This window comes from Podarcis raffonei, chromosome 5 (assembly GCF_027172205.1).
Source record: "Podarcis raffonei isolate rPodRaf1 chromosome 5, rPodRaf1.pri, whole genome shotgun sequence".
In the NCBI taxonomy this organism is placed as follows: Eukaryota; Metazoa; Chordata; class Lepidosauria; order Squamata; family Lacertidae; genus Podarcis; species Podarcis raffonei.
The window spans coordinates 62,635,632-62,662,614 of record NC_070606.1 but is presented as its reverse complement, the minus strand read 5'-3'; the positions used below and the strand labels follow the sequence as shown (position 1 = coordinate 62,662,614).

The 26,983-nt window shown below is 43.1% G+C and overlaps 2 protein-coding genes across 2 annotated transcripts in view; both read right to left on the bottom strand.

Annotated features, from left to right (window-relative positions):
- Positions 1 to 4,528: 4,528 nt before the first annotated feature.
- On the bottom strand, positions 4,529 to 17,991 carry KLHL30 (kelch like family member 30). Its single transcript, XM_053389696.1, has 8 exons — positions 17,224 to 17,991; positions 14,836 to 15,679; positions 13,885 to 14,044; positions 12,254 to 12,340; positions 11,713 to 11,868; positions 10,879 to 11,067; positions 7,857 to 8,002; positions 4,529 to 5,737 (listed from the first exon to the last, which is right to left on the bottom strand). The coding sequence occupies exons 2-8, from the start codon at positions 15,607 to 15,609 to the stop codon at positions 5,489 to 5,491; spliced, it is 1,761 nt and encodes a 586-aa protein (XP_053245671.1). The 5' UTR covers positions 15,610 to 15,679; positions 17,224 to 17,991; the 3' UTR covers positions 4,529 to 5,488.
- Positions 17,992 to 20,251: 2,260 nt separating this feature from the next.
- Positions 20,252 to 26,983, bottom strand: part of ESPNL (espin like) — a 29,934-nt gene continuing 23,202 nt past the window's right edge. The window contains exons 7-10 of the mRNA XM_053389695.1: positions 25,241 to 25,334; positions 23,837 to 23,952; positions 23,169 to 23,366; positions 20,252 to 22,050 (exon numbers count right to left, since the gene is read on the bottom strand). Coding sequence (XP_053245670.1) covers positions 20,488 to 22,050; positions 23,169 to 23,366; positions 23,837 to 23,952; positions 25,241 to 25,334 — 1,971 coding nt within the window. The 3' untranslated portion in view covers positions 20,252 to 20,487. The remainder of the gene's footprint in view (positions 22,051 to 23,168; positions 23,367 to 23,836; positions 23,953 to 25,240; positions 25,335 to 26,983) is intronic.

The window sequence follows — 26,983 nt, the reverse complement described above, 5'->3', positions numbered from 1 at the left end:
AGCAACAGCAAAATACGATAAAAACAGCAAAAGCAACAGCTGACGCTTCATGTTCTTTCACTCTCTTTGCGAGGTACCACATTTTCGCAGCACTTAAAGAAACAACTTTTTGCTGCCTAGTGAATGGAGGAGTTTCATACCACACAAAAACCAAAATGCTCTGATACCCACAGCATTTAGAAGGAAGGATTCTTAGGGTCGCCCCCAGACTGTTGCTATTTTGCAGGAAGGACTCGATTGCATGCGAAAACAAGGGTGAATTTCCATTGCCAAATGACCTCCCTGTAAACAAATCTGGATGAATGCTCAATGACGAGCAGAAGTCAGATTAACCTCCACATAAGGTTTGGCCAAGCAAATCTGGTTGAATGCTCAATAAACAGGTCAACTGGAGGAGCTTTGAGTTTCAAGGCTGTTGTGGAAATATATTTCTGCTGAATGTTAAACAAGAAGAACGTTGTATGGTTGTGTCTCAGTTAAACACAAATGCAAAATGCCTAGTAAAAAAAGAACAATTGTCTGCAGGTATCACCAAAGCAAATTTGTTTATGTGCGTGGAATGACACAAAGCCCTAATTCATTATGCAGAGGGGGGCCAAAGGGGTGGAGGAGAAGGGAGGTTATATCACAATTCTTTGTCCATGTCTGGTACATATATATATTAGAACTATTAATGATAACAAAAGAGTTGCCAGCAGATCAAATTGATTTAGACCTTCAATAAATGCACATATAGTGACATCTCTAAAACACAAGCTAGAGAATGGAATGATGAAAGTCTATGGAGGAATCTTCTGCTTTGGTTCAAGTGCTCATGGAAACATGAAGTGATCTCCTCTGAAGAGCCATACTCAAGAGAAATACCCACTGAAACAATGGACTTAAGCACCATTGATTTCAATGGGCCTGCTCTAAGTATAGCTTAGGCCATACTTGCACCAAAGCATGACAATACCACTTTAAACAGTCATGGCTTCAGGGTAGACCCACCCATGATGTGGGGTGAGGCAACCCCCGCAGGCAGCAGAAGCCCCTGAGACAGTGCCCCCACAGGTGCCCCGCCCACCTGCCACTGGCGGAGAAATGGAGCTGGCATTGGCACCAATTTCCTGTGATGTCTTGCCCAAATCTCATGAGATCACACAGAGTGTGAGAAGTCTTGTGAGATTTGCAGGGAGATAATGCTGGCAGTGGCAGGTGAGTGGCCGAGGTGGTGCAGAAGAGGGCAGCACTTCCTGTTTTGCCTCAAGCAGCGAAATGGTATGCACTGCCGCTGCATGACTTCCCCCAAAGGATTCTGGGAGCTGTAATTTGTTAAGGTTCTCCAAACAACTCCCAGCACCCTTGTCATTCCTCCGCTGCTTTGTGCCGTGTACAAACCCAGCTACTGTGATGTTTGAACGGGACCATACATTCAAAAACCTCAGTCACCAGTGAGATTTCTGGCTGAGTGGGGATTTGCAGCCAGGACTTCCAAGTCCAGCGCTCCGTCTACTTCACCACATTTACCTACCATTCTTAGGTGAGTGTTCTAAACTAAAGGATGGATGCACAGGACTGTTTTGCCTGGGATGTCAGCTCCTCGTTCTTTTAGGGTCAGGTTTAAGTGAAATGCTGGGAATTTACTGACGGGATATAGATGTAGAACTACCATGAAGAAGGGAAGGGGGGAGAGGAGAAACGAAATCAACTCTCCTCTCCACGCTTGTGTGAAATCTGTGCTTCATTCTTGAGCTCTCATGTCATTGCCCTGGCCCTCTGTTCCCAGCAGAGTGATGCAACCAAGCTGTTTCTCTCGCTCTCGCTCTCCTTTTCCGTGAAGGGAAGGACCACACGGATGAAGTCATGGGAATGAAAACTCCATCTGTTCCTGAAAACAAATGTAGTGTAGAAGGGTTGTCAATGTATACAGATTCCCTAATAACTTGTATTCTATTGCCGGAAAACTGCAAACTCTGTTACATCAGCCACATCTAATCATTTTTACACTGGTGCTCCATTGTGTGGCAGAAAGTGCCTGTTCCAGTAAGACAAGGGTGGGAAAGCTGTTGTCCTCCAAATGTTGTTGTACTACACTTCCCATCATCCCTGACTATTGTCTATGCTGGCCAGGGCCAATGGGAGTAGAGTCCAACATCTGGAAGGCCACACCCTGCAGCCTGTGCATTGATTGCAAATAATTTGCTTTTGTACATATTATCTAAAATGTTTCTATTCCGCCTTTCCTGCCTGATCTCAGGCCACCAAGGCAGCTGACTGCAAGCAAAAATGATATTCAGTATAACAGAGGTGTGAGTAAAGTATACATATACTGTACATACACAAACACATATATGGCTCGGTATTATAACTACAGTGTAAAATGAGCACTTCCCAGGACTTTTCTTCTTAAAATGATTCTTTTTTATAAACTGGATGCAAGTTTACAGATTACTGTACAGTATTAAATAATTCTGCAATGATAAATGATAACAACAACAACACCGGACAGGATTTTATAGGAACATTATGTGCAACCAAATCAGCAAGGAAGCTTATATGTATTCCTCCACTACCCTAGCCTTTCATGCTCCTGTTTTTCTATCTCAGCAAGTTAATAAAAGAAAGTGATGTGCCAACATGTGCAAGTTTGGCCACCTTTGGCCTCCACCCTTCACTCAGCTCTTACCTGTAGCTCCTAGAAGCTGTCAGCATGCAACAGCAGCCACACCCTGCAAACAGTTTCTGACTGGCCAGCTAAACCAAGAAAGGGTAGCTGATGGGTCTCAAACCCTCACAGAGTTAGGGACTTCTGCTGCATGCAAAGACAGGCTCTGGAGGATTGAATGGACAAGACCAACAGAGGGCCCAATGGTCAAAAAGGTGGTTTCTAGAAGGAAGGGAGGCAAACTCCATTATCTCTTGAGACAGACAGATGCCAACAACAACCACAACTATGGACATAATTTCAATCTTTCTGGCATTTTGAGTTTCAAAATAAGGGAGCAGGGTGGGGTGGAGCAAAGCAAGAGGTCTTCTTACCCATCCACTGGGTGTCCTTTGACGTCAGGAGGAAAGAGAAAGACAAGCCAGCCTTTCCACCTGCTAGATTCTTCAGCAGCTGTTCCTCCCTTCCAGTTAGAACACAGCCAGGTGTTGCAAGGCAGCTGTTAGCAGGTGGCTGCCAATAAATATTATCAAAAGGCTCCAGCTGTTTGGAAGCCAATCGGAGACTGGGGAAAACTTACACCATGCAACTAATAATAATAACAACAATTCTTATATCATTTGTACCCCACCTGGCTTGGTTGATGAAAGAGTGAGGATATGGGGGGTGGGGTATAAATAGACATTGCTCCACCTGTAAGTAGCAAAGATAGAGGCCTACCTCACCTAAAAGAATGTAGTTATCCACCCTGAAAAAGTCAGACTTAATACAGAAATTAGGGTTGCCATATTTCAAGAGATAAAAATGCAGACACAAAAAGTTGTTGAGCTTTTTTAAGGCAATTGTCTGATAGCCCCTCCACCCATGGCAGAGCCCAGTCACCTGCGCCAGAGTCACCCACCCAAATCCCAAATCTAAGACATTTGCTTTAAAATGTAAAATTCCTCCTGGGTGGGCATGTAGGACACCCAAAAGAGGACATGTTCAGGAATTCCCATACGTATGGCAACCCTACATAAATAGTAAAACCAGTCATATTGATGTGGGATTATTATTATTAATTATTATTATTTCATTAGGATTTGATGAGTCACAGCATTCGGAGGGGCTCTATGCATAAATCAAAGTAAGAATTTCATAAACATCTCATAAGTCAAGGTAAAGAATTTAGAGAGCTACCTTACAAGCTTTCATAGAAGTAAGCTTTGCCCCAGGCTAACCTGGACAAATAGAAATGTCCCCTTTTTTCCCTAAGTTGTCACCTGGCCAAGCCAGAATGAACTCTTGTGTTTATTGAATTTCATCTTGCTGTGCTGAACCCCACAATCTCAATTTTGTCAACGTTATAAAAAGGTAAAGGACCATTAGGTCCAGTTGTGACCGACTCTGAGGTTGCAGCACTCATCTCGCTTTATTGGCCAAGGGAGCCGGCGTACAACTTCCGGGTCATGTGGCCAGCATGACTAAGCCGCTTCTGGCGAACCAGAGCAGTGCACAGAAACACCGTTTACCTTCCCGCTGGAGCGGTACCTATTTATCTACTTGCACTTTGATGTGCTTTCGAACTGTTAGGTTGGCAGGAGCAGGGACCGAACAACGGGAGCTCACCCCGTCGCGGGGATTTGAACCGCCGACCTTCTGATCGGCAAGTCCTAGGCTCTGTGGTTTAACCCACAGCGCCACCCGCGTCCCCTGTCAACATTATACTGAATTCTCCTTTGCATTTTGTGTCAGCTACATACGTATGATTCATATAAAACACTCCTATAATGACGATGGAAGGGGGCTTCTGTGACTGTCCAGCATTTAAAACCTACCTAAAAGAAAATAGTTACTTAATCAAGCACCAACAGTAGAAAGAAAAGACTACATAATTGATGATGAAGTTATTGTCAGATTTCTTGACCATACTGATGAATTGTAGAAATCAACAGGAAGAGGTGAGTCTCCATTTTACAGGTAAAATTCATACAGTCCACATGCAAGATATTTAAACTGAACAGAAAATGTGCTTCATGAAGTGCAGAAAGAATCCTAGGGCAATAAAAACAGATATAAAAATAAGAATTCCAGAGAAACCAGAGAAACTTGTGATAACTGGGTCACTAATGTCACTCATCGATCTTAGTCACCACGATCTCAAATTAGCACTGAGAGACTTCTAGTTTTAATTTAGAGCTGGCTCACATTACATCTGGCCCCTTTCAGACTCTGGCCACAGTCCAAAAGAGTGAAGCAATCAATGACATCAATGGACTTATGCACACTTAACTGTGGGCAGCATTGCTCAGGGAAGTCAGGTTCTCTAGCATAATGAGCATAATACTCATCATGTGCTGTGCACTGGAATCTCACAGGTCTCAGCTGCGGCATCGTTCCAGAACGGACACTGAACAATGTTTTTAAAATTGCCAAGTTTTCTTGGCCAAGTTCTGTAAGTTCCTAATTCACACATTATGTTGGTAGACACTTGTCAAGGCAGCCTGGCACTATGTTTAACCATAGAGGTTAACGCAGTCTTTTGTTTCTGATGATATGCCCATTGCAGGGTTTTCTGTTTTAACCCCTCGCTTCTTGCAATTTATAAAGGCAGGTTATCATTTCATGTTCTGCACTGGTGCTTTCGTGCTAGTGCTGTGACCAAAGTTATCCACCCTAATGATGTGGGCAAGGTGATTCAGCCCAACAAGAGCTGTAGTGGGGGGGGGGGGATAGAACCATTCAAATGGTCTGGACAAAAAAGGCAAAAGGAAGTGTACAAATGTGATATTGAAAACTCTGTTCCTTTTCCGAACTTGTGACAGGAGCTGCTGTGCTGTGAGGCCTTGTTCCATCCACTGTTCACAAATGGTCTCCTAGGAAAGGTTCCCTCCACCTCGAAGTATCCATGAAGATAGAGGAGGAGCTGTGGTAGAGCCATAAGCATGGGAGGGCTCCTTCCCTTCTCCAGACATCCTTAGTGCAGTCATAAATTTCCATCTCCACCTGATAGTCACCATCCATGCCCTTCCAGTATCCTCCGGTGACAAAGAGTTTACCTCCAAGAGGTACCATCCCTCCGTTTTCATGGAGGGTGTGAAGCTGTTGCACCTGCAAACAGAGTGGACATGATTTGGATCTGTGTTTACGTGGCAAATCATATACAACAACCGCAGCAGAAACCGCTGTAAATAAGACAGCAGATTGGCAACATACAGTTTGCACCTAGTTCCTTGATGGAATCATATGATGGGGGTTTGTGCTGCCATCCAGTGGCTGAAATATATAGTGCAAGTTAATATCATCAAACCCCTTGGGGGGGGTCTCTCACCCTTTCCTTAGCAGAGTTATTAAGTTGTTGTCTGGGTATTTCTATAAGAGGTAAAAAAAACTTGATTTGGTACACAGTAGCCTTAGATACCTTGTTCAGCAGAAAAGTCCAAATGGGGTCCTTTTTGCATCTCTTGCTTATTTCAAGGGAATGCAAAAAGTTTGATTATAGTAGCCCGTACTTCAGAGAACAGGCCAAGACACACGTGTGTGATGGAGGAGCATGTGAACCATCCTCAGATTGGAGGATGAGGCTCTTTGCAATGGCAGTGAGTAACATATCTACAATTACATGAATGCAGGATATATTTATTTGTATATTAACAACGTTATTCAGTTAAGAGCTCTAATTCCAAAGACATTAGCAGTGCAATTCTATGCATGTCTATCCTGAAGCAAGTCCCATTAAATTCAGTGGGACTGACTCCTAGGTAAGTGTGTATAGTATTGCAGGATAAGAGATGGATGAACTGATTGATTTCAGTTTCTGTTTTTCCACTCTTAAATTTGGTTTGCAGATATGTTTTTTAAGACATCATGGAAGTTCTTCAGCACTTTAGTGTAATTTTCTTGTAATGTTCACATTTTTGTAAGCAAATTTGCCTAATACACACATTTTTTACAAAGCAATTTTCTCTAATAGAATGCCTTCTATTTTCTTGAATGTATGCATTTTTAAGCACACTTTAACTATACATTTTTGACACATTTACTTATTTCTGTCTACTAAGCCAAGCAAATCTGAAATGCTACATATACTTGAGTTCACTTGGTCTCGTTGCCTATGTTTAGGCATGTATAGACATGCCATCCCTGATATGGCATAGCAATGGGTGTCCAATCTAGTAGGGCGCATATGCCAGAAATGGTAGATGCAGCAGGAGTTTGTAGCAGGCTGACCCCTGAGCCTGTGGCACAAGGTCAGGGCTGCACGCCAGCTGATTTCTTTAATACTACATTGCTGTCTGCTTCCCAGCTTAGTAGAGAAGATGCTAAACTGTCATGAAGCACAAAGGGAGGCTGTGTGTGTACTATAATGCCCCTGCTATACTGCGGACTTACACCTGCTGAAAAGACTGGCCACCAGTGGTGTAGTCCCTTGAATTGTAAAAGTCAGCCATCTCCTTTATTCTCTGTCTCCCTCCCTCCCTCCCTCAACTGTATGTAGTTACACTATTAACAAGGCTGGGCTATATTCTTGTTTGTCATAACGTCTGTCCACCTCTCCTGCAGAACACCATGAAAAGATCACAGGGCCAGGTGGCAGAGGAATAGTTCTTGGGTCCAACCAGGCAAAATGTTTGCTGAGAAACTGCTTGATGACAAGATGTTGCCATGAAAGTGTTAAAGAGGCCGCCATCAAGAGCATAACCAATGGATGGCGGGAAACTGACGGCACTAACCATTATTCATAGATCTACAGAGATGGAGAGACTGGCAGGGCATTCTTTGCACCTGTCCTGAGGACTGGAGTGGGCGCTACACAGTCAGCTGAGCACTGACGCCATGCGAACAGCTGCCGCAGGGTTTGAGGATGACGCTGCGTAAACCAACCCTCCAACAACATTACACACATCTTCACTGAAGCCAAACAGGCTGGAGGAACAGGCCATGCTGTGCTTGCTACCAGGGGTATCCTCACTCAAGGAATAGGCTTCCTGCCATGCTGGAACATGGACACTCATCCTTCAGGGATTGTTCACATGTATTACTTTGTGTTACGCATTCTGGAAAAGTGCCAAGGGGGGGAAAGCAGGGGAAAGAAATACAGCATTTTAAAACGCCCGCTCCCCATAACAAACCTATAGGCCACAGAAATCTGTATTTACTTCTATAGGTGCTACAGCCACATACCCTCCCTGGAAACATAGTAGTGAAAGAACATTACTCCCTTACCCACCTTCTGCCATATATTAGCATCTGGATCATACACATAGACTTTCTTTGTGTTGTCGCCAATAAGGTAGATGGCTCCATGCAGAGAGGCACATCGAGGAGCAGAGAGGTATTTGGGGATGAAAGGGGATGCAATTACACTCCAAACATCTAGAAGATAACAATAATAGTAATAGTATTAGTGGTAATAATAATAATAATTTTATATATTAAGAAAATTCTATATTAGAATGACATATGAATCTCAGGGGGGGAAGCTAAAAAGGGAGATGGACAAGAAATGGAGCAGGGGCAGATTGTCACAAGAGACTGCCCTAGATCAGTCCTGCAAATGTCAGGATTGTTTACATGTAAAACCAGTGTCAGTGAAACAGCCTGTCCTGATTTCAGCCTGGCTGCAATAGACATGTGTGTTTATGTGAGTTTTCAACACACTTTGTCCTACTTTTGATCACATCATTCCCATCATCACCACTGCCTTTACTGGGCTAGGAAGCAGCAGAATCACAGGAAAACAATGTCTGCATAGGTTCATAGGAACCGGCCTTCTACCAGTGGTCCGACTAGCTCAGTATTGCCTGCACTGACTGGTGGCTCTCAAGGGTTTCTGGCAGGGGGGCATTCCCCTACCTGAAGATGGCAGGGATGGACCTGGGGCCTTCAGTAAGCATAGCAGAAGCCCTACCACTGAGCCACAGCTCTTCTGTGTTAATAACCAAAGGAAGAGTATACGAGGTCTTCTGGCAGGTAACAATGTAAGAGACCATGAGTAAAAGCCACATTTTAAAGTGTCAAAGGTATCAAGAATACCAAGGCACTCTTAGTGTTTGCTATGTAACATCCTGAGATGGGGCTTATGGGTGGGAGCTGACATGGCAAACAGATGAACGACATACATAATGAGACAAAAATGGAAGGTGCTGCAGTTTATCACATAGCTCCCACAGGCAACTAAACCTGAGTCACATCGTACCAAATACCTTTCCTGATTACGTGAAGCAAATTGATGCTAGCTGAGAGTTTTACTAAAAGACGCGGCAAATAGATCACTTCCACATCCAAGTATAGGCAGCTGGATCAAGGAGCACTAGGAGCAGCTCCAGAAACTGAAGTAGGAAATGGAGTAGGCTGTGTCCCCAGCAGAAAGACACAAATGAAGTCTAGCATTAGCTGCCGGAAGATATTCTGGGCTGCGAGCCAGTGCAGGAAGTCACACCCCATTAACAACTTCTCCCTCCACCCCATATAAATTAGCTTTGGGGACATAAGACAAATTGAAATAAAAAGCCATGCCAAAGCAGCATCAGGGTTCAAACAGGTCAAATGGGCCGCAGGCAATTAACAGCAAGCCCACCGTTTATATTTGCATACATAAAACTGAGCTGCCCACATTCCACAACACTTTGGCATGGCCAAGAAACAGAACGGAAGATGGGGCTATTCTGTGGATGGGGGAAGAATGATTCGCAGGTGCTGTCATCACCAGAGGCTGGCAGCAGATGTAGGCCTCACTTCACAGGCGTGTGTGAATGCACACCTTTACCCTTAAGTGGGAGAAAACACGGTTGGCATTCACTCAGAAATGGAAAAATAAAGGACTGCACTTAGGTAGGGGTGGCTTAGCTGCAAGGAGAACAAAACTATAATTAATAAACTAAGCAAACCAAACCAATGAAAACAACATCATAATCATAAAAACCTTAAAACAATAAAGATTTGTTCAAAACATCACAAGCAACAGCGGTACTAAAAGCAATCTAAAAGATGAAATTAAAAGTATGTGTCTTCTTGACACTGTTTCTAGAAACAGAGAGAGTGGGGACTATCGTAGCTCTGAAGGGGGTGAATTTCACAATCTGCAAGCAACACAAAATACATCCGTCATGCCCAGTAAGTGAGCCTCTGTAAGTGATGGCGTTCTCAAAAGGGCCTCTCCTGCAAATCAACAACCAGCCAGGTTTATATTTATTTAATCCAATGGGAGGGAGAGGAAAAGAAATGTGTCCCACCCTTTATCATGAAAAGCATTTTGCCAGTCTTGTATATTCTTCTAAGGACATGTGGTAGGAAGTAATAGCTTCAGTTTCAATACTAATGATGACAAAAACATTTTCACAAGAAATTAAGAACTAAACCAGAGCAGGGGGCATTGCTGGGCATGGGAAGGGAGGCAATGGGCAAAAGTAGGAAGGGGCAAATTCAGTTTCACATCAATTTCACTTTCTTTCATTTCCTCTAATTTCCTCTCATTTTTCCATCACATTTTCCATCATTGTTCCATCACATTTTCCATCACATTGATTCATCACATTTCCTCATCAGAATGAACTTTTTAAAATATAAAAAGTCCCCATAAAATGAATCAGCATTTTTGTATGAAATTCTCCTTAAATATACATCTTCATGCAATTTTGTCTAATACACATTTGTCTAATACACATTTTTACAAGCAATTTTGCCTAATGCAAGGTGTTTTTGTATTTATTTTCTCCAATATATGCAACTATATGCTCATTTTATCCTAGTAAATGCATTTTGATGCACATTTATTGGCTGGGGAACTGCATTGTGAAATTAGGAGAGGTGCAAATTTCAAAAGATAGTCGCGTTTTGGTTTGCAAATTGTTTCAGAAAGTACAAACAAAGTTTGCTTTTAAGTATGAACTGAACCAAATTTCCCCCCTATTCCTAGCTGCCCAAGCTCTGGGCCTTTTGCCCTGAGCCCTGGATCTCCTGCCCCTCCCCCCCCCTTTTCAACCACACACACCCTGCAAACAGGGTGGCTGGACATTTTACAAAGCATAGTGCCAGTGAGACCCGACATCTGCCATTTTGATTTTTGCATGGGTCTATGCCCCAGGTCTTTTAAGTACCTAGCAAAGCCCCTGCCACAGGGCCCATTTCCAAGATTGCAGAATAGAAAGGATTCTGGTTTTGCACCTGCCCCACCCCCTTGGCCTGCTCAGTGAGCCCATGGCCTGCTTTGGAAAAACCATTCATACACGTTCCCCTCTGTTCCTTCTTACCTATTGCAGGGTTGTAACACTGCAGGGTTAATGCGTTGTATTTGACAGCACAAGAGCCAATGAGGTACAACTTCCCAAGACACCCGGCGATGGTGAAGTTGCTGACGTACTTCAAGGCAGGGCTCACAAAGCACCAGCTGTCATTATAAGGATCATAACACTCCACCTCCACAACGTCCACCGCGGTGCCTACAGACAATGTGAGAAGTGGGGGGAAAGGAGGTTTGAGCACAGTCGAGGCCTACAGATATTTGCACTGAGCAACGCTAGTGCTAAAATAACCCACGAGTCTAATATGTAGGGTCTGGGTTGTGTCTCCAACTAAATCATAGTCACAGTACACCAATGAAATCAATGGACTTAAGAAGAAGAGGAGTTTGGATTTGATATCCCGCTTTATCACTACCCAAAGGAGTCATAACGGCTAACATTCTCCTTTCCCTTTCTCCCCCACAACAAACACTCTGTGAGGTGAGTGGGGCTGAGAGACTTCAGAGAAGTGTGACTAGCCCAAGGTCACCCAGCAGCTGCATGTGGAGGAGCGGGGACGCGAACCCGGTTCCCCAGATTACGAGTCTACTGCTCTTAACCACTACACCACACTGGCTCTTAAGCATCCAAGTCCTCTGAATATAAATGAATTAGACACAACCTTCTGTATGAAATTCAGTCCTACAAAGGCAGGCTCTTCTGCTCAAGCTGTAGTATAGGGATTTGGAATGGCCAGAGGGCACATTATGATATTGTCCACACTAAACCAGCCTCATCCTTGTTAGTGCCTGTTCTCATGCACGTAAAGCAAGAGTCCCCCATGTTACAGATCTCATTCCCTACCACCAATGGCATAGATCTCTCCGTTGAGGACAGCACTGGCATGGTTGGTTCGTGGCTTCAGCATTGGTGCAATGGGCTTCCAGGCACCATCCTTGAGGCAGAAGCACCAGGACTGAGTTGTTGACCATGTGTCATTCCGTGATCCTCTGGAGCCACCTGAAAACAGAAATAGCCATCATACTCACAAAGAGTCCTAGTAGCCACTTTTGTACCAGTTTAAAGCACTTCAGTATTATCGCTTAATACATTATTATACACCCTCACGATATTTTTGCTAGGAGTTCTGGTTCTCTTGAAAATCCTGTGGAATCTGTGAGCAAAATATGACTCAAAATGGTGGGTTGTGGTTCGGTTTACATTTTATTAGATAACTATGCAATCTGGCTGCCCTGATTTAAATTATCTGTTTTAGACCAGAACACACGCCAAACAACTAAATCCATCCTCTCAAGATCTCAGCAGAATGTCTTAGTATGGGAACACACCAAAAAGGTTCAAAGGCTTAGTAACAACATAGACTTGGAGAGAGCATTATCCTTACCTGTGACATAAACATCATTATTTAGAGCAATCACAGAAAAACCCCATTTATTGTAGTCTGGAAAATCAGGCAGAGCATTCCATCTTTCTGAAATAATAGAACCAAATATGTAAGTGGCCCTCAAAGTGTTATAACCAGGTAACCAGTATAACCAGTAAACGCTCTAGTTTTTCTGAGACTCTTTACTGCTCTCAGGTGAAGAGACTTTGCCCCCTATGGGTTCCATCACTCCATAGTACTACCCTAAATCAAGACCATGACCCATGACAGTGATATGATTAGACCAAATGTACTTCTTTTCCATGGAACTTTTCCATATTGAAACAGTCCTATCCAAACCTACGTGTGTTTGAAGGTAATTATCTATGGTCATTATCTGCTTCATTGTTCACAGTGTTATCAGAATACATTCCGATTGCATCATATTGCGTAGATAATGCCAACGATGAGAAAGGTCCTCTTCTCCAAATTAGTTTTTCTACCCAATGCACTGCATTTGCAGGCCTGCCCGACAGCTTCCAACGTCAACATTGGCCTGAGATGAATGCAGCTGCTCAGCAGTCAACAACGCCAAAAGAGCACAGAGCATTACATCATACTGAAATCCTTGTTTGTCGGTGCCTGCATTATTCTAGGTCGAAGTCCAAGGCATGGTTGCTTCTGCCCTCACCAGTGTTTCTGCTACAGAAAGTGGCTTTGGATAATGTTAGGTGTTTTGAGATGGCAAGTCTAAATGTTAAATGTTTAGATACCTATATTTTTCAAACTTCTTCGTTTAACAGCCACAAGATAAAGGCAAATCTAAGAACTGGATAATCACCAAATAAATAAATAACAATAAAAGAGTGGAACCACTCTGTGGAGGAAGGGTGAGAGGTTTTATTCTTGATTCCAGAGGAATTCCGTAAAGGAAGACAAAACAAAAGGAGCAAATGAAGTTAAACTTCCAGCCCATTGTGTGTTTTTTTTTGGGGGGGGGTTGTGATAGAAAGACAACAGCACGCATTATATTCTACCAAACTGCTCGCTAGGAGCTAAAACAACTTGACTGGTGTGCACAAAATCACTGAGATAGCTGGCAGGACCTTCAGATTTTGTTGCAATACCGGTTCCATCACCCCTGACCATTGGTTGTACTTGCTGGGTTGATGGGAGCTGTAGCCTAGAGAGCTCCATGTTGGCTATCCTTGCACTAGACTAGAGTCTTACTTTTAAATGTTACAAAAATATTAATATGTAATACAACTAAATACCTTTAATAAGTATACTAGGCCCTCTGTATTCATATTCTGGTTGTTCTGCAATAATTAGTTCTCTGTCTTGTTTCTGAGGGATTCAGGTCTCATCTTTTCCATCCACCCACCACCAAGGGTCTGGAAACATGCATTTCCCCAAAACACTACAGAGTGGCACCATCAAGCATGATCTACCCTGTAAAGGCCAACTCATAAAGATGATAGCAACAGGTACCAAGGTGAAGATTGTATTTCCCCTACCTCTAAATGCTATACCACTTCAGTTGTTGCCATCCTCTTGCAGTGCCTAGTACCATGAGCCTAGTTGCTCCCTGATGTAAAGATGCTCTGAGCTGGAGAGTGCAGTTCTGACATTGTTTGGGGACAGGTACTTACTAGTCTTAGTGTTATAAAAGGCAAAATTCCTGGAGATTAGTGGTTGCTGGTCATCTTCTTCATTCTCTTCCAGAGCTCTGCCTCCCACCACCACTAGCACCTCCTCAAGCTTTTGTGGCAGGGCCTTCAGTCTCTGCTGGACAAATGGCCTGTTCTCCAACTTAGACAAGAGGGGGAAAACAATGATTCTGGAAGACCAACACCTCTCCCCTTTCTCCAACACTTTATACAATGACCTTGTATGATGTAATTCAGTAAAGCAAAATTCTCAAATAAAACTCTGGGATACTTCACTGCAAATACTACCCTGACCATGGCAGGGACTTCTAGCTGCTTTCCTCACAGATGGTTGTTGCCACTTTCCACTGTCTTTTAGACTAATTTGGCTGCACTGATTTAGGCACACTTGGACCATACTTTAAACGTTCTTCTTAAAATACAAGGGCTAGAACAAAGTATTTAACGTGTTTCTCTGGAATTGTGATCACTTTAAATTCAGATAGGCCCATCTAAATAAACTATCCTTTTTGGTACTGATCCAATTATAACTGTTTTTGGGAGAGACATAACCATAATCCATGTAAACCAAGGAGTCAGTCATTGCTCCTCACAGTGGCATCTCTAGGAAAACTGCATGCACACACACCCTTGTTCCTCCTGAGTCAATGGACTTAGTGATGGCTGGGCGGGTGGGAAGAGGAGAAGAAAGAGGGGAACTAGTGGGGAAAGGTCAGGAACTCTTCCACTGCCAATCAAAGCTGACAGTTCATAGCTAATTAAGAAATGAAAACTTATCTCAAACAAGAAGTTGGCATACCAAGATGAACAGTCACAGATTCTAGGCACGCCAGTTAAGGACACCTATAGCTATTGGATCACAGCACCCCTTTTCTAGCTTTGGGGCTGAAACTGGAGCTTAATCAGGGTACTGTGGTGCCTCCAAGAACTGACCGTGCTACGATGTCTAGTGATGATGGTCTTGCAAGCCTCCGATTCTTGAATCAGTGGTTCTGATGACAAGAGGTTCTGCAGGTACTGATCTGGCAATGAAACCAGATGCACTAGATCAAGGAGTTCTGGAAGGTGCGTGGCTCTAGCAGACTTTTCATACTTCACCCACCTCAGCACAGCCTCAACTAGACTCTGCTCTTCTTGTACCTGGAGCAAGTTGTTGGACAGGTAGATAACCAGCCTCTCTTTGGATAGCTGCAGGAACTCCTCTTGTTGAGACACAAGTTCAAAATTCTCCTGCAGAAATGACCAGGCCTTGGATGACACTTCTGGGCAACCATGCAGCTCCCCAAATTCACAAATGCCCAAACAGTTGGTCGCATCCATCTGCTGCCTCAGGTACCGACTGCAGACTTTCCGGAGGACAGGGAAGTGGAGTTGGTTGGATGTCCGAATTAAGGCTTCCACATTACCTTGGTTGATGGTCACCTTCCCTGTGTAAGCAAAGTCAATCAAGGTCTCCATAATGGCTGGATCCACCTCTTTGATCTCTACACGAGCTGAAATGCTTTCCAAGAAGTCGCCAGCAAACATGGCATTGAAATAGTGGCTGCAGAGGGCTAGGATACTGCGGTGGCAGGGGAATTCATGTCCCTCAACTATCAAGGTGACATCTGAGAGTTTTGGATTGGAGCGAAGGGTCTGAAGTCCTTCCAGAATAGACTGGGGGTGGGATGGAAGGCAAAAATCGAAGTCATCGATGTTCCTCACCATGCTGGTGCTCCACTCCTGTCGTCGGAAATGGCCTTAGATGACTTCAATGGAAAACAAACTTTTCCTAATCCTAATAGGAAAGCAAAGAAGAAGTAAATAAGTTTTGTGCTTCAAATGGGAAATATTTTTCCTCAATCATGACTTGAAGTGAAATCTCCATAGTGACATTTTTGGATCAATGGAACTCCCTGAAAGGAAATGCAAACTGTTGTGACCTGGTATGTCCAAATAATAACCCCGTACCCCAAAACAACTGAATATAACAGTGCCATATGTGTGTGTCCTGATCGAAGTATCTACAAGGAACTTGCAGGGATAGCAAAGGAAAAATCTATACTGATGTCCCCCACCCCTGAAAGCTTTCAGACTCTCAAAAGTACTTCTGTCCATTTTCCTTGCATAGAACGAGGAATGAGTTACAGACCTTATTCAAATCTCTCTGTTCAGAAACTCCACTTTCTTAGATGGCATTCTCAAAAACAGAGAAAGCTGCATCTTGCTTCATGAAGCATTCTGGGTAATTGAAAGCTTGCCACATTTTTGTGACTTTTTTGTTCTTCCCAATAAAGGTACTTACCGACCAATACAGCTACCTTTGTTTCTGTAAATTAGTTTGCATAATTTATCCTGCTTTTTCTAGTTATAAGGAAGGAAGGCCACCAAAAGTCCCTCCAGGAGCCCACTATGGCATCTAGGGCTTTACCAGCCTTGCCCAAAGACTTTAATTCCCATCTTCATTGTGATGGTGGGCTGTTGTGTTAATGAAAACTAAAGTTACCAGAAGGCTGCTGAATTCTGTTTCTAGGAAACTGCCTTATACCATGGGGCCTATCTAGCTCAGTATTGTGTACACGGGCTGGCAGCAATTCTCCAGGGTTCCTGATTTCCCAGCCCTACCTGGACATGCCAGGCATTGAACCGGGGGCATTTTGTACACAAAGCAATTGCTCTGCTATCAAGCTTCCTTCCCCTATGACCCCAATAACAAATTCGGTGCTTTTATGAGCTTCCACAGAAACATGACACACACAGTCCCGTATATGATGTGTGGAGACAAAACAGTATTGTAAGCAGTCTTACTCCAGTTGTCATTCTTAATAAAGGAACAGTTTGTAGTTCATAAGCAATGAAATTTGGTGGGGGAAATTTGTTCCTGCCTTCCCAATCTCCTCTACCAGGTCCTCAGTGCTGACCTAGAAAGTAATTGAATATCAGACTTATGCCATATTAAGTAGCAAAACACTACCGATAATAAAATCCCTGGTAACAATATTAGTGGTTATATTCTCATCTTAGTTGGTGGTTATATTGACCCCCCTTTTCTTCCCGATATCCAGGAAACTTGCCTCCGCCTCCCAGTAGTTTGTTGTTCAGCAGTGCTGCATTGATAAGAAGTTCTTGGTATTTGATCTCTGGAAAAGTTTGATACTTAGCTTCCTAGCAGATAATGGCTTATAACTGTGGCAGCCCCTTGTGCCTCATGTTAATGGCCTGTACACTATTTTTGACTTGAGAGCTCCACCTTCCCAAATCCAGTTTGCTTATTCCCTCTCATCTCATGTTGTCCCATTCAGCCCTGCCAGAAATCAAAACCGCCTGGCCTCCGGTTCTTACCTTGTTAACTTCTCTTACATCCAGTCAGACAGTCGGAGCTCGAATAATGCTTGGGGAATGGCTTGCCTTGACCCTGGGAGGAGGCAGTTACCCTGAGTTGGTTTGGGTGGTGTGTTTTTTTAAGGCCGTTGTAGGCTGGAGGCAACCAATGCTTGTTTCTCTGTATGTATATATATATTTAGACTGAGGCTTACAGCCAGAGAGGGCTGGGAAGTGTGTTGACAGTTATTCTCTCCAGGCCACCTGCTCTTAAAGCAACACACCAACGAAGAGATAAGAAGAAGAGGGCATTGGAAGGAAAGCATGTCATGTGCCCATGGGAAGCAGATACGAAGCTGCTCAAGAGATTGTGCACTTACATCTGTTTTCAAATAGGCACGGTGCGGGGATAATGCAGAATCAATCTGCAACGAGTTTTTATTTTCAGAATGAAATCAGTTTCTCAAGAAGTGCATTTCAGGGGCAAAAAGTATGCAACAGATCTACATTGTGTGTTGATTCCACAGAAAAAACAAGTACTCAGTCTCCATTGATTCTAACATAAAACGTCATGTGGACGCAGCCATTGTCAGTGAGGAGGAAGTGGGTGGGAAAAAGGAGCTTGTTCTGGAGGGACCAGAAAGGACCAGCAGGGGCATTTTCATTACTTGTGCCCCTGTAGCCAGGTGGGCAGCAGGGATGGAGTGACTCAGCAAATTAGGATTAAGCCAGGATACTGGATTTAGGTGTAACAGCAAACCACCGTTAAAAGGAGCTAAACCAACTTAAAACCATGGCCTCAGACAACAATAGTTAGTGGGGCTGGGGGCAATCTTTTTATCTCTGAGGCCAGCAGCAGCAGTAGTGGGTGGGAGCTGTATGCCCCCAGGGCCAATCGGGGCGGAGGGTGGCACTGGGCCTGGGCCTCATGTTCAAAGGGACCTCAGATTTAGACACTTGCTGGGGTTCTTTTGGCATCTGGTAAGTTTCACAACTTGTTTTTGTGTGCATTGGATCAAAATGTGACACGCTGCCTCACTTAAAGCTGCAAATTAAAGCAAACAGGAGATTCAGTTTTGCAAAAGATATAATTCTTTTTTAGCGGATACATAGTCATAGTTAAGAGTTAAGAATGTCAAAAGAAAAGAAAAGAAAAAATATATTGGTTTAGATGGCACAAGGTTGGGTTACAAACATGCCCTTTCAAAATGTATGATTATATAAACCACTCACTCTTTTTCGTGCCTTACATTGTTTTCGTTTGTTGTCATGTGTTGCTGTCTTCATCGCCGCCGTTGCTGCTGCTAGAGGCATCAAAATCTGGAAGTGATTTGGGCCTCCCTGGACCCCTGAAAGGGCCTGCATTCCAGTAAGAGAGGCCAGAGCCAGTGTGGGCTGAAGCCATTCACACATTCACACACACCTGTTTGGCAGGCTGGGAGAAATGCAAAAGCACATGAGAATGTGCGATGGTTCTGACCAATGCACTATAGATGTGTGCCTTTTTGAACTAATAGTCTAAAGTGCAAAATTGAGGAGGAGGGGAGGGGTAGCTTATGAGCCATGGAGTGCCAGAAATAAGATTCAACACATGTCCTGTTATTTAATTAGAAACTGTACAAAAGGATAGCAATGTAAAGAAAGGTACCTCATCCCCACATTTATTCAGTGATGATGATTCAAGCACTCACTCTCATTCTGTAAACCTTTCTGCCAATCACACTGTTGGCTGCTAAATATAGTCCAGTGAGCTTATACTAGAGCTTGCAGTGGGTTGCCTATGTAGTGCCCTGCTGCTTTCCCAAGAATGTCCACAAATAAACCAGGGCAACAGTCACAGAGGGTAGCATTTCCACCTACAGTAAAGAGTGAGCTACTTTTACTGTCCCACATCACGCCATAAATTAAGGGACTGACTGTGGCAATGGGAAGGCAAAAGGAAATGTATGGAGGTTCCGTGGTGACTCAGCCTGACTGATGCTTTGTGCACCTGAGATCTCTTCTATTTGTCCATTCCCAGCACACTGGATCAGTCTCTTCCTTGTATATCTTAGCAATTGTTACTGCAGTGATAAGCACAGAAATTTTGTTCCTTACATTTCATAATTTTAAATTGTACATTTTTAAACCATTTCTAGTGTTGTATTTTAAATTGTTCTAACCTGCCCTGGGGCCTTGAGAGTGAAGGGCAGGCAATACCTCATTCGCCATCATTATTAAATGTATACTATGAGTGGTTTCATGCAGTCCCTAAACAAGCCCATTATATTTCCTTCTGTAAGAAATGTAAGACACTAGTTTTGTGTTTCTAGACAGAGATTCTCAAGTAAAAAAAACTCTGCATCATTTCTGATCTTTTTTTTAAGAACACACACAACCTAGTGATTTCTCTAAGTAATAATTTGATGGAAATACCTTTTGTTTCTACTGAGAAATGTTTTTATTAAACACACAATCTAATTTAAAATAGAAAATGTATATACAGTTACAAAATGAAATTATTTATACTTGGACATCCGTTCAGGTGTTTTAAGTCCATGAAGCCTAGTAAGCAAGTAGCAGAACATGAGACCTGTGCATTTCAGGTTCAGCAGTAAATGATTAATTGCAGTGGATGCCAAAGAGACTCAAATACATGCCAAAAGTGGATAACAGCAGTTGATATCTCTGGTGAGTCCTCTGAAGATGTGAGAAGAGAAACAGCAAAAGAAACAGTCTTGGGGGCCTTCCCAGGTTGGATCATTTTGCTGATACACTGTTTGTAACTTATAAATATAGATATAATGGAAATGTCTGGAAAACTCATTATCTCTTTTTGAACTCTTACAAAGACACACTGAATACAAACTAAGCAATCCCAAGGTGAATATTTCATGGCAGAGAACCCATCACTTCCTAAGCCCTGTCAGCAATGCTCTGGTGGGAGGAAAGCTTTTCACTCTTTTTTCTTTCAGTTCTCCTTCTGTTTATTTATTTTTTAAACTTGCATTGACATCAGAGTGGGCATAGTCTTTTTGTCCTTTTCAGGGTGCTTGTGTCAAGGGACATTTCTTGTTCCTTTTTTTAAAGGGAAGAAGCAACGGAGAAGAAGTGAAGGCTTGACCCTTCATCTGTATCACTTGTCGTCTACCCCTTTGCAAATTAATCTTGCAGGCGTTTGTAGCCATTTGCAAAATGAACAGTCGATGTCTGTCTATTCCATGTCATAGTGCTGACAGGCCACTCTGTGCACTCTGAATCTTATAGACACCTATTCACAAATGAAGACTGTTAATGTAAAGATCCTCATCCCTCTAAGCTAAAGATCTCTGCTTCTTTTTCTTTCCAGAAAGCAAAACTCCTGTTTATATACCTGCAGATCTCATCATTGCTAAAGGTGTCTAGTTCAAAGCATTTTCCAGGGGCAGAGTCTCCCTCCTCCAGAGAAAGGCTTGGGACTCCTGTTTTGGGTACTGGTTTCAGATTTGTTTCCACTGGTGATCTTTTGATTTCCATGTTCACAGCTGGGTCCTTGTTATTACCAAAAAATTGTTTCTTAATATCCTCAAAACTGTCTTTCCAGCTTCTTTTGCCTGCAGCAATCTCATCAATCACTGCTTTGTGGAAGGCCCGCACTGTTTCCCACCGATGCCCACCCAAGTGGTCAAAAACTTCGAAGCAAAGGAGATGCCTAGCCTTACGTTCTTCTGGAGGGAGGTCCAGCTCTAGGATGTGGAAATAGCCGAGCATAAACAGGTCAAGAGTTAAGCTATTGTAATCAATAGGCTCACCATTGACATATGGCAGGAATTGTTCTGGAGAGTAGATTGCATGCCGGTGATTGAGGCGCCTGATCTGTCGAGATGGTACAAGGGAGATGATGTCTTTCCAGTGACTGATCAGATTCTTGATAGCGTATCTCTGTTGAACTAAATGGCCAAGCTTGTTCATTTCCACCAAGGGCTTCTGCATTGGAGGCTGCTGTTTCTTGAGCTCTGCCATCACATCTACCAGTCCCATTTTTCCAGGCAGCTGCGTGTCAAGAGTCCTCCTGGCCATGAGTTTCAAGGAAGGCGTATAGGCAGATTTCTTCCAGTGACTGAGAAAAAGAAGCACAATGCGCTCTTTTCGGAGGTTGCTAGACTCTGCTGTTGAGACGCAAGAACCACTCACAGAGGAGGCTCCCTCACAGCTGATGCCAGAATCACTGGCATTCTCTATGTCTCCAAACTCATGTTCCTCACAAACCAATTGCTTCTTGTTTTTACAAGTACCTAGAAACATTTGAGGGGATGACTCCTTGGCTGTCCCTTGTTCCCAGAGCATGGCATTCAACCCTCGCTGCTCAAAAGCTTTGTCTTGTCTCCAAAGATCCTGCTTTTCAAAATTGCCCCTCAGATTCCTGACAGAGACGCCACACTCCAGGATTTCTCTCTTGACAGTGCCACCTGAAATACACTTGGTCTTGCTTGACTTATGAGAATCCCTTAGAGCTGGCTTCTCATTAGCTGCTTTTTTCATGCCATTGACATTGGTGAGCAGCATGGACATGCTTTTTACCAGTCCAGACACATGACTGCACCAGGCAGGGAGCCCCTGGCTGCCATCCTCTGAGCCCTGTTGCAGAAACTGATGGTTGACTGTGATGTTGACGACGGGAGCAGGGAGAACAGTCTGCAGCTCTTCTGTCAGGCGTCCTAGCTCACTCTCATACTCCTGGCATTTCTTCTTCATCTGCAGTTTCTCAATCTGCTTCTCTAAGTACAGCAGGTCATCTTCAGTGAGCAATTCCCCAAAAGGGCCCAGGATGGCATTGTAAGACTGAGAATATTGCCAGTCATCCATCTCCAGTGTACAACTTTCCTTGTTCTAGATGGGTGGGGGCAGCAGGGAAGAAAGAAAGAAAGACTGCCATCAGTTAAATTCAAAGATATCACTTTAGGCGCCTTTCCCCAGCCTGCCAAAAATGAAGAGTCAGGTGAGCACATCACAGATTCATAGAAATATAGGGCTGGAACAGATCATCAAGTCCTGGCCTCAGTCAGAACAAAGAATTTCATCTTGTCACAGAACTATCTACCATCACCTACACTTATACCTTGGATATACAACTGTAAAGTGAGCCACCTGCCTGAGTGATTGAATATAGATGTACTTACTTGCTTGCTTGCTTGCTTGCTTGCTTGCTTGCTTGCTTACTTACTTACTTACTTACTAATGTGACCTGCCTTTTGTCTATCATTGAATCCAAGGCAATGTATTTATTTATTTTAGTTATTCATTCCATAAAATTTATATACTGCTTGACTATTCAAAAAACCCCCACCTCAGAGTGGTTTACAAAAACTATTATTATTATTATTATTATTATTATTATTATTATTATTATTATTATTTTAAAAAAGAAATAAAGCAATAAAAATATCTGTAAAAGCAGTTAAAAACAGCTATTTAAAATATTCAAAAAAATAAATAAATTCAGTGATAAAAACAGATTAAAATACATATTAGCATTCTACATATCTGTGTAGGCTTGTCTAAACAGCAGGCACCAAAAAGAGTACAGTGAAGGTGTATACCTGATGTCAATACTACATGTTGTTCCTGGACAATCCCCCATCTAGGAACTGACCAGGCCCAAACCTGCTAATCATGGTGGTGGCCTTATGTGCCTTCAGACCAAACCATTCACATCTGTAATCTATGAAGTTGTGGCCTCTTTGATCCTAAATTTACATTCACTGTCTTGTCTGGTTATTTATTGATCCAGGAGCAATGGAGTCATGCAAAAGGAAGTGCTGGGAATTACTTTGAAATCCAGATTTCCTAGATCTTAGCAGAGCACATTTACAAAACATAGACAATGTGTATATTATTTGCCCGTCTGCTCTTAGGGCAACCTAACTGCAATAAAAACGGAGGCCAGTGTGTGAACCAGGTAAGACAGTACAGTGACACAGTTTCCTTCTATTGGCTCAATACGGTACCTTCCTGCCCATCCCTTCTTCGGATGCCAGCTGCGCCTGTAATTTCCTCACCATCACCTGCCGCTTCCACTCTGGAATTGAACAACCTTGCTCATCATGAGTAGGCACCAAGGCATCAATGTCCGATGTTCCTAGCTCATCCAGCATTGAGAGCAGGTTGCCTGGTACTGCAGCATCTGGTGTCTCTCTCTTCTCACCCTGCGTGGAGGACACCTAACTTGTTAGCAACTTTTAAGGAGTTTAAAGAAGAACAGATGCTCATGAATCTACCACAATTGATCCTCAAAACATTATGGCAGGAAGCCCAAAGTTATTAGAAGGGATACCTACAGCAAAGCTGGAAAACCTGTGGCCCTCCAGATGTTGCTGGACTCCAATTCCCATCGGCCTCGGTCAGCTGATGGGAGTTGTAGTCCACCTAAGTCCAGAGGGTCAACAGGTTCCCTGTCCCTGTTGTGGAACATAAAGCTATATATCTCCATTTGTGGGTTATTTTTAACCCTTCTGAAAGGATGTGTTTGGAGGCAGGTCAGCCAAATGGCTAAATCTAGCAGGAAAAGAGAAAGAAAAGTAAAACAAAGGAATTAGAGAACCGCAGGAGAGATCGTGGGGATTACAAATACAAAACAGATGAGAGACAAAGAGGTGTAGATTATCATACAACATACAGAGCTTGAGAACAATGTGGTGATTCTCGCCTTCTGCAGAGATTTATTGATCTTCAGCTCGGGTATCAGTGATTTGTCTGATTCAGTGGGTTTCACCATGTTGAAGGACTTTGAAGCTGGAAGAAAGACAAACATAGTGGAATCCTACAGTGAGCACCAAAATCCACACTGAGAGCTAGAAGATTGAATTGACCACTGATAAGCTTAAGACATTTCTGTTCTGCACCATTGAGAACAGGTTAATTTCCTTCCAAATTATGTAGACATCCACACATCAGTATTTGTCATGCCATCAAAGGACGTAAACAAAGGAACATTGCACAATTACGCCTACCTACCCCCATAATATGAAGGGCAAACTAGACATGATGTGGGAGATCTGTTAACAAGATCTCCCACGCTGTTGCTTTTAAAGAGCAAAGGAGTTACTGCAGGGGATCGTCCATCCCTTGACATGATTGAAACCACCTTCCACGGAAAGTTGCTCTTTGAGATATCCAATACATCTTATTAGATCTCATCCAATGTGTTTTAAACTAATCTTTCTCAAGGACACTCTCAATCACAAGCAAACAAAGTTTTTTTTATCTCTGGAATGGACTCCACCTCCCATCAGAGCCACCCAGCATGGTCAGGGATGATGAGAGATGTAGTTCAGCAAGATCCAGAGGAGAGCATTTTGGCCACTTCATTGTACAGCTTTTGCCATATGCTGGAGATAATGATGATGATGAGTTTATTCATATATACATGTGTACTCGAAGTGGTTACACATCTTTACCCTGGCCTCTGACAGTTAAGGTCTCACCTTTTTTTGTGAGACCCACCTCTTGTTGAATTTCTACTGTTCTGCTCCATTTTTATGTGTTTTATCATTGATTTTATAATTGCATATTCTATTGTTGTAACCTGCCCTGGGAACCTATGGTGGAGGGTGGGTAAGAAATCTTATAAATAAATAACCCCTACTCTAACATCTCTGTGGCAAATGGGATACTGATGTAGGTCTAGATGATACAGAGTCACTCCTGTCCTGGATTGTGAGAAGAAACAGCCTGCTTTGTGGCATAAACTGATTGGCCTTCCCACAACATCCCCTCCACATTAGCCTTTTGCAGGTGTTCAGAGAACATATCTAACACTCCTTATCTAACACTCTGTCTCCACAACCAACCCCCATGTTTCTTTAAAAGGTCTAATAAGGTTCCTGCATACACATAGGCTCTTTCTGCACAACTGGGAACCCTGTAAAAGGCAGGTTCTCCTTTTATGAAGGTCAAGTTTCAAACTTTATATGAATGCTTTGAGGTCACTTAACATGTGAAAGAGTCTATTCTACTGAATTTCAGGGATGCTCAGCATTTATATTTGTCACAGGAAAGTTAATTGGGTGGCGTTACTCACCAGGTGCTCTATGAAGAGCGCTATTAATATCTTTTTTCTGCATATTTGATGCAGCACTTACATCTGATTGAAGAGGTCTCATTGGTTGCTGGATCTAAAAATACACAAGGGAAGATTAGAGATGTAACCTTTGAAAACTAAAAGCGTTTTTTCTGTCTCTGGCCTGGTTTGTTTTGTTTTTGGCATCCAACTGTCTCGAGAGACAATGGAGTGTGCCCCCAGGGGTGAGAGACTGGTAACTCTGCCTCCCATATTGATTTTGCTGTGTTAGCAGCACCAAAGTGACCCCTCCAGGGTGCAAGCCCAGGCAGTGTGTATAGAGGGGCCCAGATGACAAGACCCACCCCTTGGCCTCACTGATGTGATTCGAAGGAAAGCAGAGCAATATGTTTGGAAGTTCAAGCAGCTTAAAGGCATGGTAGAATCAAAGAGTCTTTGCCACCCTTGCAAGGCTCAAAAGAGGAGGCAACCAAACCCCTTTTTGGGAGGGAGTCCCACAATTTGGGTGCCAGTACTAAGAAGCCTGTTCCTGTGCCCCCACCAAGCACCCCTCCAAAGTTGGCAGAACATGGAGCAGGGCCTCAAGATGTACACTGTGTATGAGCAGGTTCATGTCTAGGCCTAGATCACTAGCTCACGCACAAGCTTCTAAGTGCATGTCTGTGTACAGTGAGGTTTGTTTGGTTATCCATTGTGGACTATAGATAATAAGAGAGGAATCAGTCCATCAGCCCCATGGAAAGCATCCAGGAGGTTCTAAATACAAAAGCTTCTTGCACATTTGCATGGCTGTATTGCCGTTTCCGTTTCTAGTCAATCAGAGCATCAAGAATTGTAGAGGATAGCAGAACAAATCATCACATAGTACTCCCTTGTAGCTCTGTATGATCCTGAGGAAAAACATTGCTGTACGGCGGGGGTGGGAGTGAACAATATGGGATGCACAGCTTTCTGAATAAGAGCACAATAACACGAGTCATGAGAAGAAAAAGAATAAACATTGAAAGGAATTGCAAAGCATAGGGCTGAAGGACTCAGTTACATGGCGTGATAGAAAAATGCAAAGCAGTAACCTTACAGTTAAAGAAACTAAGATAGAAAGTTATATATTGGCTTTACAACCTGATCCCATACTGCATCTAAGATGCGCTCCTGCCTACAAGCTAGCTAGCATCCTATCATTCAGTCTACCATAGTGTCATTCACTAAATTTGCGCTTAATTGTACTTTCTGCTGTTTGCAGTCCACTCTCTGGTTTGTGACTAGGCACAGGGAGAGTATGTATGGGGATCTGTTTTAGAGGACTGTGTACAGTTGTCAGGGGTGACCTGTGTCGGTATAAGTTTGCCATTGTATCCGTGTCCATTGAATGGTTGCCCTTTACAGCTTGGTATTAGCATTAGTCTTATGCATTTAGTTAACATAAGGGCTGTCATCCAATTAAAAAATATTTATTATTATTATTATTATTATTATTACATTTATATTCCACCTTTTCTCCAAAGAGCTCAAGATGGCATACACACTTATTTCCCCCTCCATTTTTCTTCTCACAACAACCCTGTGAGGTAGGTTAGGCCGAGAGAGAGTGATGGGCCCAAGGTCACCCAGTGAGCTTCATGGCCAAGTGAGGATTCAAACCCTCGTCTCCCAGGTCCTAATGCAGCACTCTAACCACTACACCACGCCAGCAAAGGTGCTTAGTTGATAATATTCTGCCTTTTAACAACCAATTGATTCATT

Bases quoted from the DNA above. Each gene is read 5' to 3' on its own strand.
- KLHL30 (XM_053389696.1), bottom strand. From the start codon at position 15,609: ATGGTGAGGAACATCGATGACTTCGATTTTTGCCTTCCATCCCACCCC. The intron at 12,341-13,884 runs GTAAGTACCTGT...CTATTATTTCAG, and splicing joins CTTTTATAACACTAAGACTA to AAAGATGGAATGCTCTGCCT. The intron at 11,869-12,253 runs GTAAGGATAATG...TTCTGTTTTCAG, and splicing joins TAATGATGTTTATGTCACAG to GTGGCTCCAGAGGATCACGG.